At 41.9% G+C, this 16,308-nt stretch overlaps 1 protein-coding gene across 1 annotated transcript in view; it reads left to right on the top strand.

Moving 5' to 3' along the window:
* LOC146457442 (protein O-glucosyltransferase 2-like) overlaps positions 1-16,308 on the top strand; it is a 91,885-nt gene that overhangs the window by 75,389 nt on the left and 188 nt on the right. Inside the window, exon 10 of the mRNA XM_085091953.1 lies at positions 15,633-16,308. This exon is cut by the window's right edge and continues 188 nt beyond it. Within this exon, the coding sequence (XP_084948079.1) occupies positions 15,633-15,650 (18 nt within the window). The 3' untranslated portion in view covers positions 15,651-16,308. The remainder of the gene's footprint in view (positions 1-15,632) is intronic.

Below are 16,308 nucleotides of genomic sequence, written 5' to 3'. Positions count from 1 at the left end.
TAGATAGGGGTGTTCGTTGAGCCCCAAATCTTGCTTACTAGGGGGGTCCGGGGGCATGCTCCCCCGGAAATTTTTGAAAATCTAGGTTCCCAGAAACCTCATTTCCTGCATTTTGAGACCCATTTTAGGCAAATCACAAATTTGTTTTACAGCAGCTTTTTGAGCTATATACATCATTCCTACGGCATAATTGTTTCAACTTAAACAAGAAAGTTCAATGTACATTCCGCGCCCTGTCGAGTTCTGATAGCTATTCGATCTACTGATAGTCATACACCAAGCTGGTAAACTGCATCATTCTCGGGTGTAGGCCTTCGAACAAATTGACTATCTCGTCAAAATTGACAGGCATATCATATTTGATATGCATTAGAACCAGGGCAGACATTCTACTCTCTCGCATGGTACACCTCATGTAATTGTTCAACCTCCTCATTAAGTGCTTTTTCTTCCGCCATTACTGATCTGTAAAGGGGGTTCGTTCGAACCCCTCGAACCCCCCCTCCTACGCGCCTGGATATTAAAGTACTGCTATTAAAAATGACAGTTACAAGCTTTTCTGAAGATGGCTTACGGCTCAGATTTACCGTCAACTGAAGTCACCAACAACAGTTCTATTATTAAAACTAATCTGGATGTTCACACTAGGCATACTACTGAGTCTACTTATACTCCTGGGTTCAAATAATTTACTAATCAACAGTCTTTATAAAAGTGAGTACTATTAAAAAGAACATTAAACAATCTATTGATATAGTTCAGAGTACAACCACTTTGTAGAAAACTTCTCCCCCAAGGATGATTCAATAGTGAGACTGATACGTTTTTATATTAATTTGAACTTGTACAAACATAGGTGTCTACCTCAGTTTATATTCATTATTGCTTTTCCAACAGATATGCTTCATTTCCTCAGTTGTTGTTAATATAAAATGCAGATTTCGATCTCAGTATGTAAAACAAATTAAAAGTGGTTAGGAAAATCGCATTAAATAAAATTGAAATAATATTCAATTTCTTCATCTGTTTCTGTGTTGAGCCACTTTCAATTTCCCCTACTAGCCAATTATTTCTGGTGACCCCCCCCTCTTTCACTCATTTTTTTTTGGTAGCCCCCCCCTTTAGTGCCATTTTTTTTCTCGTGGCCCCCCCCCTAAATCCCACCAGCCCCCCCATGCTCATAAAAAATGAACGGTCCCTTAGATTACTAAAGATCAGCTAAAGAAAGGCTTCACAGCTTACCTTTTGATACAAATTCTTCGAATATTGACGCTATAAAAAACAGCTTTCCTCACGTCCTTCTAAATTCCAAACCTTGTACAATGGCATATTTCCGAATATTTTAATATGCTGGAGCTCGCATATATCAACATACATTTTGTCGAAAACCACGAGGAGTTGTGACATGTTACATGAAGTACAAATCATTTTTAAACGCGACCGCTGACCAGCATTTTATCGACGGGTCAAATGCCCGATGGGTCGGGCTTCTATTCGCGTCAAATGCCCCACTATGTGGAGCTGAACAGGGGTAAAATGCCTGGGGGTTGCCCGGGGGGGGGGGATGATCGCGCTTGGAATTGACTGATACATAAGATGAAAACGATCATGATGATGGTCTGGATGAACGAGCAATAGACGTGTCCGTTTTACATTTTACGCTGGGAAATAGGACCGGATGTCAGTTTACATGTAGGCGCCGATGGCTGCCGTTATCAGTCCATTTGTTTTGTTAGTACCATCCCTTTTATTATGAGTGTGAAACAGGAGGAAGTGAATGAACGAACTTAAGATAAACACCAGCGGTGGTCACTGCCAGAGATTTGCCACGTCCCCAGTGGTTCCCACAAGAGTGATCAGTACTGATCAGTGGAAGTGCTGTGAGACGGGGTCTACGGTTTTTCGTCCTTGTCCGAGAAGACTAGAAAATCTAATCATCTGCAGATGTCAGATCAAAGGCAGTACTTTCTTCTCAGTTATTTAAAGACCCTGGGTGTTGGTCCGGGCCGGCAATCGAACCCGGGCCTACCGTTGCAAAGACTGGTCCCAATTGTTCAAAGAGTGGATAACTTTAACCAGTGGATAAGTCACTATCCACTAGATAACGTTATCCAGTGTACTGAAATCGCTATCTAGCGGATAAAATTTGAATTATAAAGACCACTGGATAAAGTTATCCACTCTTTGAAAACTGGGGCCAATTAAGCTAACCAGGTTGGCAGTAAAGATAAGATGTACTTTTAGTACTGTTTCCGAACAATAGTCTGTTGTTATAATGACAATAGACTATTGTCAAGAGACAAAACTAAGGATATAGCTAAGGAGATCTTCTTGAGTCTAGCCCCTGACTCTGTCAAAGGCGTGCTTGGTGAGCAGTTGTTTATACGTCATTCTTTCGAGGCGTCTGGAGAAAGGAAAACGTTTCGTTCGCGGTGTCAAACGTACAATTCTTAACAGTCCAATTTCAAGGTGTTACAATTCATGGTCGCCTCAGCTGATGTTCGGCCATCCTGCATGTATTGATCATATTGTGTATAACTCAAGTACAAACGAAAATGGCCTGTGATAATTCTTCAGGCACATTTGTAATACATTTTCCGTATCAGCTGCTTAGGGCTGTTTTCAGCGGAGCGTCGTAAATCTAAAGCCAAAGTAATACGAGTGCTGATACAAACAGCGCCATGAACCAATCAGAATTCGAGGCAAATACATGTTACCTGCCTCAAACGTGCGAAATCGCGTGCCAGTAAGTCACGATTGGTTTTGGTTTTGCCTCTCATTGGTCAAAACAAACGCGATAGGTGCCTCGGCTGTGCCTGGCTTTTTCCACCCATTTCTTGGTGTTTGAATTCGGATAAAACACTCTTCCTCGTTTTTGACTAGTGAATGCGCGCATGCGCAATGAACGAGTTATCGTTCGATCAGATGTAAAGTTTATATTAAGTTAATCGAAATTTAATCAAAATCATAAAATATTTATGAGTAAACATATAGTGCATGTATTCACCATCAGCTGCCATTACGGGACGAAAAACAAGGACGTAAAATAAACTCAACAATAACAGGGGCGAAGCTAGCCATTTTGGTCTGTAATAATAATAATAATTTACCAATTTATATCGCGAGCATGTACATTTTCTGATCAATAGCGTTTTACAATCATATATTTAAGAGAAAACAAAAATACATTACCGTGAGAATAAAGTCAACTAAGTCACAAACTATAAAAAATCCTTCTTAAAATGATAGGTTTTAAGTCGGGATTTAAAACTGTTAAGTGACGTTGCTTGACGAAGCTCCACTGGTCTGTAAGCCCGTTCATACTTCGCGGGTGTAGCACGGGTGGGGGGATGGGGGAAGATCAAGTAGACGAATAATTTGTGCAATTCATACTTTATTACACCTGTGGGTGGCTTTATTATAACATAAAGCACTCTGTTATAAAACATCCTCACGTCATGAATTCTCAGCAACTAAACGTGATCTAATTTGAAGTTACAATGGACTGTACAGTACAATCCAGTACTATTGGACTGAATGCCGAGCTCAGTATCTCAAGTCAAGTTTTATGGAAATCCGAAGTTTAGCATCTTGTTCTTCAGTCTTGCCGCAAAACTCATAAGCCACGGCCTCCCCGTTAATGGTCATGTCCTTATGCACGCGTGCATTAGAGCAAGAGCTGTGAGTCGTTCTGTCTTCATGGTAGCCCGCAGATAAGTTTTGACTGCGTATCGTGCTAAAACTGCGCTCAGGAGTTACGTTTGACACAAGGATCATGAAAAGGATTTTGAGGTTGGCGTTAACGTTTCGATAAAGAGTTTCATTTATGCAATCAAGAGTATCAGCCAGAGTTGCTGGTCATTCTCTAGTTGAATGCAGCTACGTTTTTTTTTCCAACACAACACCTCGTTGTTGTACTCACTCTTGTTGGTCAGATTGTTCGTGTATGCCGCATACACCTTATCTTGGGCGTCGTTGGTTAATCCCTGTAGCTTTGTTGGGAGAAGAGACTGACCTAAGAAGTGATCCTCCTGACGGTGACAAGAGCCTGTCGTTCATTTCTTGAATGAGATGATCAATAAGAGGGAGATACACAGCTCTTTACCAGTGGGTCTCTGGTTTTGTGGCTGGGACATTCACCCTCTGTTACTACCTCCTAGTTGTTCTTGGCATGCATGACACTGTCAAACTTAGCTGCAATCATTCTGTTGCACCCACCTATACACTTCCTTCCAAACCGACAGATCGCCTCTCTTACATTTGTAGTTCTCATAATAGTTATTACGACTCTTGCTTCTTGGGCTTCCTCGAGGAGATCTACGATTTTTCCTTGCAAGATAGTTGACAAGGCAAGTGTGTTGGAAAGGACATGCTCTGCTGCATATAAAGCAATAATAAGATGAAACTACTTGATAGATTTTAAGTAGCCCCGTTATCCTGAGACAAGATCTCGAGCGCCTGAACTACGACTTGGAACGCTGCGCAGAAGGTATATAAAGCATCAGCCCTACTTGCCCATCTTCTCTCGTCTTGTCCCGATTGTTCAAAGAGCGGGTAATACTATCTGTGTCGATATTTATTTTGCTAATTAGCACGTGCCAATGTCCTGGGTTGCATTCACCAACTTGTATGTATTAAGCTGCGTGTAATTTATGTGTGTATGCTCTCTTTCTTGCTCGGCGATCCTTCAACGTTTCAAGAATGTCTTGCGAGTAGCTTACATTAAAACCACAACGTTACATGGTGTCAGAAGTGGGATTCGAACCCACGCCTCCATTCAGACCAGAGTTAGAATGGGTGTGGTTGAAATTAAGGATTCTGACGCGACTCGTCGGCCTGATACTAGTGGCGGTCAAGTTTTTTCTGTCCAGGACGTGATGTCTAGCTCCAGGCCACCTTCCAAGGAGCAGGTCATGGAGATGTTTCCCGATGTTTTCGACGAAGGCCTTGGTCTGCTCGAGGGCGAGTACCACATCCGACTTAGCGATTCAGCAAGGCCAATTCAACACGCTCCCCGTAGAGGTCAAGTCGCGCTTCGCGATAAGATCAAAGAGAGCCTTGAAGAACTACATAGCTCCGGAGTCATTAAACCAGTCACAACGCCAACGCCCTGGATCTCATCCATGTTAGCCGTTCCGAAGAAGAATGGTAAAGTGAGAATATGCCTGGACCCAAAGGATCTGAACAAGGCAATTCTTCGGGAGAACTACCCTATGCCTACCATAGAGGAAATTGCTACTCGCCTTCATGACGCTAAAGTATTCTCCCTCCTCGATACAAAGAATGGTTTTTGGCACGTCAATTTAGACGAGGAGTCTTCTTACCTGACTACTTTTCATACACTTTTTGGGCGCTATCGCTGGTGCAGGATGCCTTTTGGAATAAGTTCTGCCCCCAAAGTCTTCCACCGGCACATGAACGAACTGATTGACGGACTTAGCGGTACTGAGGTTGTGGCAGATGATTTCATAGTTGCTGGTTTTGGGGACACGCTTGAGGAAGCTATTTGTGATCACAACAAGACCTTTGTTGCTTTTCTTCAACGATGTTCTGAACGTGGCGTCAAGCTTGCTGTGTTTCATGCTTGCTTGCATGTGCTTGGAAGAAGTCCCTCTGATAGGCCACTACGCTACAAAGTCTGGTCTGAAAATTCATCCTGAGAAAGTGAAAGCTATTCTTGAGATGCCACGCCCCACTGACGTGAAGAGTTTACTGCGTTTCAATGGAACCATTCAGTACCTGGCTAAATTCCTGCCCCGCCTTTCTGATATGGCCCACCCGCTTCGTCAGCTCGCTTGTAAAAACGCTGAATTGGTTTGGTCTGAAACCCAGGAGAAAGCATGGAGTGATATCAAGACTGCCATCACCCAAGTCCCTGTTCTGCATTATTATAGCCTGCAAGATGAGGTTTCTCTCCAGTGTGACACCTCTGAGACTGGGCTGGGAGCCGCTTTGCTTCAGCTTCAGCATCCAGTGAGTTTTGCATCCAGAGCCCTTACCCAAACCGAGACCAGGTATGCACAAATTGAGAAGGAGCTCCTGGCTATTGTGTTTGCATGCGAGAAGTTCGACAAGTATATCTTTGGACGTGATTTTGTGCATGTGGAAACTGATCACAAGCCTCTAGACGAAATCTTCACGAAGAGTCTCTGCGGTACAACAGCAAGACTTCAGCCCATGCTATTATGACTTCAGCGCTACAATCTCTAAGTCAGGTACAAGAAAGGTCCCCTTATGTACGTCGCGGACACGCTAGGCAGTGCATATCTCAAGGAAACGTTGCCTTCAGAGGAGGTGACGTCTCTGGAACTCGTAGACCATATTGAGAACTTGCGTCTCGGGTGGCGTGAATTGAGGAAGAATCAGCCCGTGATCCAGTTTGCATTGATCTTCGACAAGTCATTCTACAAGGCTGGCCCGGTGACATTTGCGAGTGCGAACCTGTTTTGCGCCCTTTCTTCCAGTTTCGTGGTGAGCTGATCGTTCAAGGAAAACTGGTCTTCCGCGGATCTTGTCTGTTTGTTCCCAGTACACTCCGAAAGGAGTTTATGTCTCTGGCTCACTCGAGTCACATTGGCCTTGGGGGCTACCTTCGCCGTCTTTGCGAGTGTATGTTCTGGCCCGGAATGAGCGCTCAAATGAAGGATTTCGTTGGCCAGTGCGATATCTGCCTTACGCACCGTGACTCGCAAGTAAGAGAACCGTTACTTCAGCACGAAGTCCCACCTCGTCCTTGGGCCAGGGTTGCTGCGGATATCTGTTTCCACTCTGGTCGAGTACTGTTGGTGATCGTCGACTATTTTAGCAACTTTATAGAGGTTGGTTCCCTCTCTCCTAAAACCTCTAAGTCCGTGATCAGAAGTCTGTTGGCTATATTTAGCCATTTTGGAGTGCCAGATACCTTGGTTACGGGCAATGGGCCTTGTTTTGCTTTGTCTGAGTTCGCCAAATTCGCAGACCAGTGGAACTTTGAGCACGTTACTTCGAGTCCCCGTTATCTTCAAAGCAATGGCAAGGCCGAGAACGCCGTACGCACCGTTGAAGGCCTCTTTACGAAATGCCGTGCAGCTGTTGTCAGCGAATTCCAAGCACTCTTGGATTGGCGGAACACCCCGAGTGAGGGCATGGATTCGAGTCCCACCCAGCGTCTTTTGGGTCGCCGCTGTAAGACTTTGTTGCCGACTCCTGGAACTCTTCTGACCCCTGGATTTAGCCTCGCCAATGATGCTTATCAACTGCGTGCCCAGAAAGAGCGACAGTGCTGGTACTACAACCGTGGAAAGCGCCCCCTTTTACCTGTAAAACCTGGCGAGACTGTCCGCGTTCGCTCACCTGCTGGAACCTGGAAACAAGCTGAATGTCTCAGGGAAGTTGCCCCCAGATCATACGATGTTCTAATCGATGGAGCGGTTTGCCGTCTAAATCGCAATGACATATGGCACACTGGGGAACCACTGAATGCGCAAGCTTTTGAAGAACCAGTTGCTGAATTTGAACAGGTTGCTCTCACACCGCCGGCTACTGCCCTTCCTGTCCCTTTTGCTGAACCAGTAACGCCTTCTCCTGTTGCTGAATCGTCAACGCCACGTGTAATAACTGAGTCCACGGCGCCATCTTCTGAAGCTGAGGATGTTGTCCTGCCGAGTAGGAGATCAACAAGTCAAAGAGGACCTCCTGAACGTTTTAAGAATTTTGTTATGTCATAGCTGATTCATATATAAGGACCAGTGAGGACTTTGTTTACTTTTGAGGACTCTAATTCTTCTAGCGGAGAATTATCAATGACTTTGACTTTTTTTGGTTTTCTTTGTTTTTTGTTGTTGTTGTTGTTGTTTTTGTTTTTTTGTTTTTTCTTTTTTTTTTGTCAAGGGAAGATGTGTCTATATTTATTTTGCTAATTAGAACGTGCCAATGTCCTGCGTGGCATTCGCCAATTTGTAAATATTAAGCTGCGTGTAATTTGTGTGTGTGTTCTCTTTCTTGCTCGGCGATCCTTCAACGTTTCAAGAATGTCTTGCGAGTAGCTTACATTAAAACCACAACGTTACACTATCCAGTGGATGAATCGCTTTCCGGTGGATGAAATGTTCTCCAAGGAATACATTTTATCCGCTGGATAACAAGTTATCCGCTAAATAAAGTTATATGCCCTTTGAACAACTGGGCCCTGATCGAGAGACTCCTGAAAGGCCAGCAGTCGCTTTGCTGTACAGTCAAATGCAAGCTGACGCTATGGTTTTTACAGTGCTTAACATATGAGCTTAACATAATGGTTTTTTTTTTAATTTACCCCACCTAAGAAACTAGTTCTTCAACTAGTTCTGTGAAATAAAAATATTCGCATAATACTTATACAACGAGGAGAGCTACGCCCCTGAATAACGTATTCTTAAAAGAAAACAGCTAGTATGTGTGTTGTCTGCTTCCATTGACTGAAAATAAGGGGCAACGTTTAACGTAAAAATCCAAGGAAACGACGTGACTGAAAGAAAACGAAAGTCCACAGTGCGATAAATGCCTCTTCAGTGTCAAGCGTAATCGATAAGATCAGGACGTAAACACTGAATTTACATACAGCCGAACACAACATTTCATTTCCGTGGCCGCAATATAAAAAGGTTAACGTTCAATGAACTTTAAAGATTCAAGACAATTCCGTGTGTTAAAGGCTAAGGGTAAAGTAGGAAATTAAAACTTAAGCTTCGAAATAAATTTCATTCAGGGTCCAGTGTAAGCGCTAAGATCTATTCACCAGAACAAATGTATACACTGAAAGTTTGCTAATGCACAGGGACAATCATCGCTCTATATTAACGTTCACTTGGATAAAGCCAAAATATCAACTTCAACAAGATTGAAAGCTTCTTCCGATGTTATAAAACGCTGACGGAAACGGTCTTTTGAACGTGGAAAGGAATATTACCATACTGAAAACAGTAAGCTTTAGGTCACGTGCTTGGCAACCAAAATTGTTCACATGTATCAAGTTCCATTTGGCAAAGAACACGACGCGACGAAAAAAATACGGAGATTCTTGTAAGATAAACTGGACGCTTTTTGGTCGATTGGCAATCACGTAAAACCACCAAAAGAACGTACACGTCCACCTTTACTTTGCTTTGCGTATCGAAAAAATCAGAGTGCGTGTACATGGGTAATTTAATTGTTTGGGGTAAGCAAAGAACAGGTGTCAGTAAAACGAGGACTCGGGGTAGGGATCATGGTCGGGGTTTCTCTTCTTTTTTTTTTTTTTTCCAATGTTTCTTCTTTTTTTGTTTGTTTGTTTTTTGGGTTTTTTTTGCATTTTTTTAGCGCCGATTTCGGTATTGCAGAAAGTGACAAAACAAAAAGTTGATCCTTGAAACAAAGGGGTTTTTATTGAAACACTTTAATGCTGCTACCGTAAATTGCTAATGAACTGGTAGTCAGAGAGATTACATGACAAGGTAGTAATATCTGGTAATATTCAAACCGAGGCAACAAATTAAACGTTGTTAAAAGCAACAGGAATGGTCTCAGTTACAACTGTAGTTATTTATTTCTTAGAAACACAACTTTACACAATGCTTGTCGTACTAATAATAGCACATAGTTCTGCAAGAGAAGGATTAAAGTTTACATTGTGTCAAGCGGTGTGCGTCACGACCCACAAAGGGTCCTGGGTAAAAGTATGGAAATGGCTCATTTGCCTCTGCTCACGGTCGAGTAAACATCTCCCAAACGTGAGACTTAGGTCGACTTACAGTCGCACTGAAACTGGGCATTAAACTTTACTTCTTTTTCCAAAAACTATCACTAAAGACAGCATTTTGGCAAATTTTAACGGTCTACTGGCAGTCGTACATGCTTCTTGTTGGATATACAAGGCGATTTGTTGAGTTATTCCCAGGGAGTTTAATATTCTCGGTTCGGAGACAAGCAGAGGCGACAATTTTTTTTTATGTTTACTCTTATACTGATATTGGTGCTGTCACGTCTGCTTATAGACGCTTTTTTGTATATATATTTAGACCGCGAGCGGTCTCTTTTTACTAAGTTCTGTAGCGCGCGATGGATCTAACGAGCGGTGAGGCTGCAAGCCGCGAGTTCATTTTTGAAATTTGTATAATTTTACTGTCACTTCGCGCGTGATCTGAGGAAAAAGTAAATTATTCCACACTGCGTCCATTGTCGCACCGCAATAAGACTGGGCATAAATTTGGCTCCCGTTCCTTATGGTGTCACTTAGTTTGTTGTTGTCGACCAGGCTAACGATGGACTTTTCCCCAATACTAATCACTACTTATTAAAGGAGACCAACGTTAGATTCTCCAAGAAGTCAGCCCCCCAAACAAAGTCATAACTCCCCAAAACTAAACAGAAACCCAGTTCTCCAGAGATTTAAATATCGCGCATCATGACACAGTCTCGGCTCCGTAGGCTCAACTGTTAACGGTAAAACGATATGAGGTGGACTCACTTGACCAACCTTACTGACTAGAGAAATTGCACCGGATTTCAGGCGACTTAAAAGCGTTGTTCTGACAAACCCTCCAAACTGTTTGCACGATAAGTTATTCTTGAAGAACCTGTGGGGAGGCTGATCGGAATCATAACCCTCCACCTTGAACGTTCCTTAAAAATGTCTGAAATATGGGAACATTGACACCTTATCCTAATCCACGACAACACTAAACTTAACAGCAACAAACAAACTGACTAAAACACGCACATTGAACGAACGGGAGAAAACAAAAACAGGAAAAAAAGGAAAGCAAATAAAGGGTTGCCGCCCACGTCCCTATTCGGAATTTATAAAAAACACAAGCGACAGAAGTAAACATATTCTCCTTCAAGCTCTCCTTGTTGAACTTGTTCCATAGCTTGATAAGGTACTTGTGCCACGGCTGGTTGAATTTCCAGAGCCACGTGTTCGGCAGCCGGTAAAGCGTCCTGTCCGTCAACTTGTTGAACTACTTGAGCTACTTGACCACGGGCCACTTGAGCTCCATGAGTTGCTAATTCGTCAGCTGGCTGAATTCCTTGGGCAACCGGTAGAGCGGCTTGAGCCGGAGCTCCTCGTCCCACTCGATACTGTACGTTCGCCATGGAACTAAAGAGAAAAGGAAATACGAGGAACGGAAAAAGCAAAGTGATAATTTATATATGTGTACTGATCTTGTTTGCGTTGCTTTAATGTATGCAGTGTGAATAGTACGACTGCTCGCAGTCTATTTTTCATTACTTTCGCTCATTTTTAGTTTCCTTTTTTTATCTCAGGGTGAAAAAGATCTACATTTCCTTCTTTGATTTCTTGGAGAGATATAGCATTTGCCCGTTGGCGGTCGTTGGCTTTTCCGGTCGGTTTCCCGGGAGTTGAGCTACTTGGTACACGATCCCTTCATGGATTCTTTATTAATTTAACGGCTTCCAACGGGAAAACCATAAGGGGTAGACCCGGGTAGACCCCGAAAATTCCAAAGTAGAAAGGATAAGCTAGCTTAACGTACAAAAGTATTGGCCAAACCCAGCAAGAGTAAGTACCTTTAGCCTCAAGAAATGAAGTAATTCAATGACTAAAACAACCTGGCAGTAGGCGCGAGGTCGTCACCTTTGAAATGGCTTCAAACACGAACAAATGCTTCAGCTTAAAAAGTAACCTAACCAGCACAAAGCCAATTTGTTCCTCTAACTTTGAAACGAATTTTAACCGGGAAAAAATGTCACAGACTTCCTAAATGACGAAATTTTTGACAGGTTGACCTGGGGTTGACCTCTCCAGACTGATGTTCTTGAGCGAGAAGACTACTAATCAAATAACGCATTCTGATTGGTCGAATTTCGTGACGCACACCACCTGGCACGAGACGTTGAACATCAGTAGCATATCCTGTCAGTCTTCAGCATTTGTGATCACAGCGCTGTTAGATTTATCCAAAAGCCGGATGTACTTGGTTTTCTAGTGACTCCAGAATCCCGTTAGGGACGATTTTGATTGTCTATTGTTAATCCGAAAGGTGGCAACTGATCGGATACCCTATAATAATAAACCAAGGATGTGATGTGGCATTAATTATTGGCAATAGCTTGCCTGAAACATTGTACTGACGACTGCACTACTTCTCCAAATAAGAAGCACATGCTCCACGCCTTGTGTTCGTGTAGCCTTTCTTGGACTGTCTTCTTACACCAAGTTTATACTGTTCCACGAGTAGACAGGAATTCCCTAAGAAACCACGGTTGACCGCTTCCTAGTTGGGCGTGGTTCAGAATTCAACCGCATATCATCGAAAAAATGCGCACGGTCCGCACGTAACTTACTGCTCAGTTTGTGTTTCACTTCAGGTCAGTTGTAGGGCAAAAAGTTAGAAATAAACAATGGAATTATGAACCATTTTATGTGTATTCTACTCAAGAAGTAACGTACTTGTATTTCCAAGCATTTAGATGGTAAGAATCGAATCTTGTATGTGACACGATACAACTGAGATAACATCGAAATTCGCACTTACCGTTTCAAACCTGGGCCTAAAATTGACTTGTTCAGCAATTTTAAACACTTAAGGAAATGTTAAAGTGCATGTTTTCTCGTGATTACTTTCACGGTACTTTCGTCATGAACGACGAAATTCTTTCGAATGTTTAGTTTTCTCAACAGAGTTGATAAGGTGCTGACGTTTCGAACGTAAGCCGGCCGGCTATTACCATCGGTATTTCTGGAGTAATTAACTGGAAATAAATCGTAGTCATCTTATTAAATTGTTGCCTTGATCTGGGAATAATTTAGTTCTGATCGAAGCTCCCATAGGCTTACCTATTACAGTTGACCTTGAAATTGGTAATCAGCCAACTGCACGTCAAAAACTGTGAGACATACTTTTTTTTAAAGCTTGGTTGTTGGATCTAACACCTTATTATAATAATGGTCTCATTAGTATTCCTCTAAGCCTGTTTTTGCGCGGGAATTTAGGTTAGTAATTTGCATTTTGTAAGCGCGGAGTGACGCTTTTCTGAAATGACATTTTCTGTTCATTTTTACGCTGAACTTTCAACGAGACGCGCTTCGCGTAGTTAGCCGATCTTTTCAGTTACTGCAGTCTGCAAGCAATTTCCACTAGAACTTTCTTCTAAACGCGCCACAGCAATGTAAGTGTACTGTATTTCCGTTCGGTTTTGTCGGCTTGTTCACCTTATGTTTCACTTTAAACCTTCTTCGCCTCGTAAGTAACATTGTTAAGCTGCAACGTTTAGCCCTCCCGGCAGCACGACAAAGTAAAAAGAGTTTGAAATACACTGGGTTTTTTTTTATTATTATTATTATTTTTATAAGAACGTCTAATTTTGGAGCCGAGGCTGAACGTTCTTATCTTTTTTTGCGATTTGAGGCTGAAAACGTTCTTAAGATGTTCTTATATTACATGCTATACACTACATGTATTTCAGTAAATCAATGCGGACGTGACCAGGAAGCCTATCAAAGTGCATTGCCTGCTGAGATATGGTATCAAGAAATGCTGATTATGGCAAACCGAGATGTGTGTCACCATTGTTAATGTTATACAAAACATGCCTGCGTTTGTTAACTTGATTTTATATACAGATTAGCAAAATAAAAACGTTCTTAATCGACTCTCAGTCTGAGGAATGTTGTTAATACGCTCTTAAATTTTTTGCTTATCTCAGCCTCGACGTTCTGATAAAAAAGGTTCTTGTAAAAAAAAAAGAGTGTAATAAATTGCGTGAATAAGAAGCGTTCACCTCGGGCGGTAATATTGGTGAAATCGCAAACGGTGTACAAAGTGGACTCTCTGCGAAATGAAATCTTCAAAATGAGGAACAATTTCGTCATTTTTTCCGCGCAGGTGCCTTGGAGGGATGCAGATTGTGAGAGCAGTTTTTTTGGAACCGATGCATGGGCAATAGGAAACATGGGTTTCGACTAAACAAATATTACATTTATCTCAAACGTAGTTGAATTACTCACAATAAATTTATTTCTTGTAGAATAGCCCTAACATTCTATATCGCCAGCATGCATTCGTTAAGTCTTGGTAACCGTGCCGTGTTATTGAATAGTTAATAAGGGCTATTCTACAAGAAATAAATGGGGAGAAACGACCAGAAAAGACTAAAGACTCCTTTATTGTGAGTAATTCAACTATATTTGAGATAAATGTAAAATTTATTTAGTCGAAACCCATGTTTCCTATTGCCCATGACCGATGCGAAACTTTGGCGTGTAAATATCTCATACTCTCTGCCTAAAGGGAGGATCAACTATGACAAATCTAACATTCGTTGTTTTGGAGCTAAAGTTTGGAATTCCATTGAAGAGTCATTAAAATCCAAGGGTCGTACCTGTTTCAAAATCCTCTTAAAAGAATCGCTTATCTCCAACTACTGACTGGCTCATTGATGTACTTTATTTTTCAGTTTTTGCGTGTGCATTTCCCCTTCTTTAGTGTTATTTATGTGTGTGCTTGTGTGTGTGTGAATGGTAAATCGTATCCTTAGTTTTATGTTATACAATGAACTGTGTAAAACTCGCGTTTTAATTAGTCTAGAGGAGTGTGTGATTAGAGTATAGACGCACGATTGACGTCATCGAGTAGTGTGACCGGCGCACCTGATCAGAGTCTAGAGTTCAGCCAGAGTGACTGATCAACAAAGTTTTGCAAACTGTTTTTGCGAGTAGCGGACAAACACAGGCAAATTTTCGCAGGAAAGGAAAACTGCCCAATAAAAAAATTGGACAAAGACCGTTGAGAGTGATCTCAACCAGGATAAAAGAGCAAGAACTTTGTTGTGACGTGAAACGGAAGCAAATATTTGTCGAAATATGTCGCCGATAGAAATCCGGTAATGGCGAGTAACTGATTACAAATCGCGACTTACATGCTGTAATATTTTGGGGTCAGGATTTCCTTCTAGAATAAAGGTTAGTTTTGAAAATATTGTTAGTGAAATTCTTTCGGATTATACTCTAATTTAGAAGATCACAATCGCATGTGTGTAGGAGTCTAAAGCTGAAGTTGCTGGAAAGTTTTTGACTCAGCTCAGTCAACGCGATGCTCGCTCACGAAATCTGTTGAAATGTCTTGGTTATTGTTTAAAACAAATAGATTCCATTTTGCCGTGGGTCTGTACTCTGAAAACGCACAGAGGACCTCAAAACAGGATGAGAACATCAGTCACACTACTCGCCTACGGCTCGTAGCGTACTTCTTTGTTCTCACGTTGTTTTGACGTCATCTGAGCGTTATCAGAGTACAGACGCACGGCAAAAGGGTATTTGCAAATTTTTCCGCTTGGCCCAGCCACTTAGCTCAATTAGCTTGCTATTTCTAAGTGGCTGTGCTCTCTTCCTTGGTAATTTTTCTTTCTTGCATTTATGTTAACACTGTATAATTTCTGGGCACGAATAAAGATTGTTGTTGTTGTTGTTGTTGTTGTTGTTGTTTGAAACCTTAGCTTTGCTGCGTTCGTGTAACACTACGTAAAGTATGCGTTTAAGGACAGAGTCTACTAAGAAGCACTACAACAGGTAGAAACGTGGCACTGGCAGATGAAATCCTCTCTTGGCCTACGAACAAAACTTTCTCAAAATGGATATACCACATGGTCAATAACTGTCTTTTGTTTTCGTCTTTTAGGTTCATGATGAACTTTAAAGATGGCGGTGTTCATGATATGATGACTGGCTTTACCGACGTGGAATGTACTCCCGATAATGGACTTAAGAAGCTTTAAGACCTTTTTTTTGTTGTTGTCAGATTAGAATTTTAGTATTCGTGTCATCGTGTTTACGTTTCGTTTCCAATATCAGAATTTTTTAATCCTATCCGGGATCCTAGACACTCAGTTTCTCAGTGAAACGCATGACAGACTTGATACTGACAAGCCTTGCATTTTGAAAGTTTATGGATACTGATTTTGGTGGAAAGCAACCGAGTCTTGTATGTAGCACTCATTGAATTGGGAAGGTTTCAAAGTAAAGTAATTTTATAAAGTTATATGAGTGATGTTTTGGTAAAAACAAGGAAATGAATACTACATTATTTGATCGCAGCAGCCTCACTTGTGCGGAAGTAAACCATTTAGTAGATAAACCCCTTTTGCCGTTGGTGTATCGGACATAATGCCCGAGGCTCATAGTTGGCCAAGAGGCCAAGATTCGAGAACAGCTATGAAGTTTTCGAGAATAATCTTTCAATCAACCTGGTTATCCTTTCATATGTTAGCAAGCCATATAACCGGAGCGCACAGAGCCCCATGGGTAACAAATACGGCAACCCATCGATGCGAAAACTTTTGGTTTTGGTTATGACG

The sequence above is a fragment of the Pavona decussata genome, unplaced genomic scaffold (assembly GCF_977016875.1).
Source record: "Pavona decussata unplaced genomic scaffold, jaPavDecu1.1 SCAFFOLD_243, whole genome shotgun sequence".
Lineage (NCBI taxonomy): Eukaryota > Metazoa > Cnidaria > Anthozoa > Scleractinia > Agariciidae > Pavona > Pavona decussata.
Note: the sequence above shows the minus strand (reverse complement) of the source record. Positions and strands in the feature narration are given on the sequence as shown.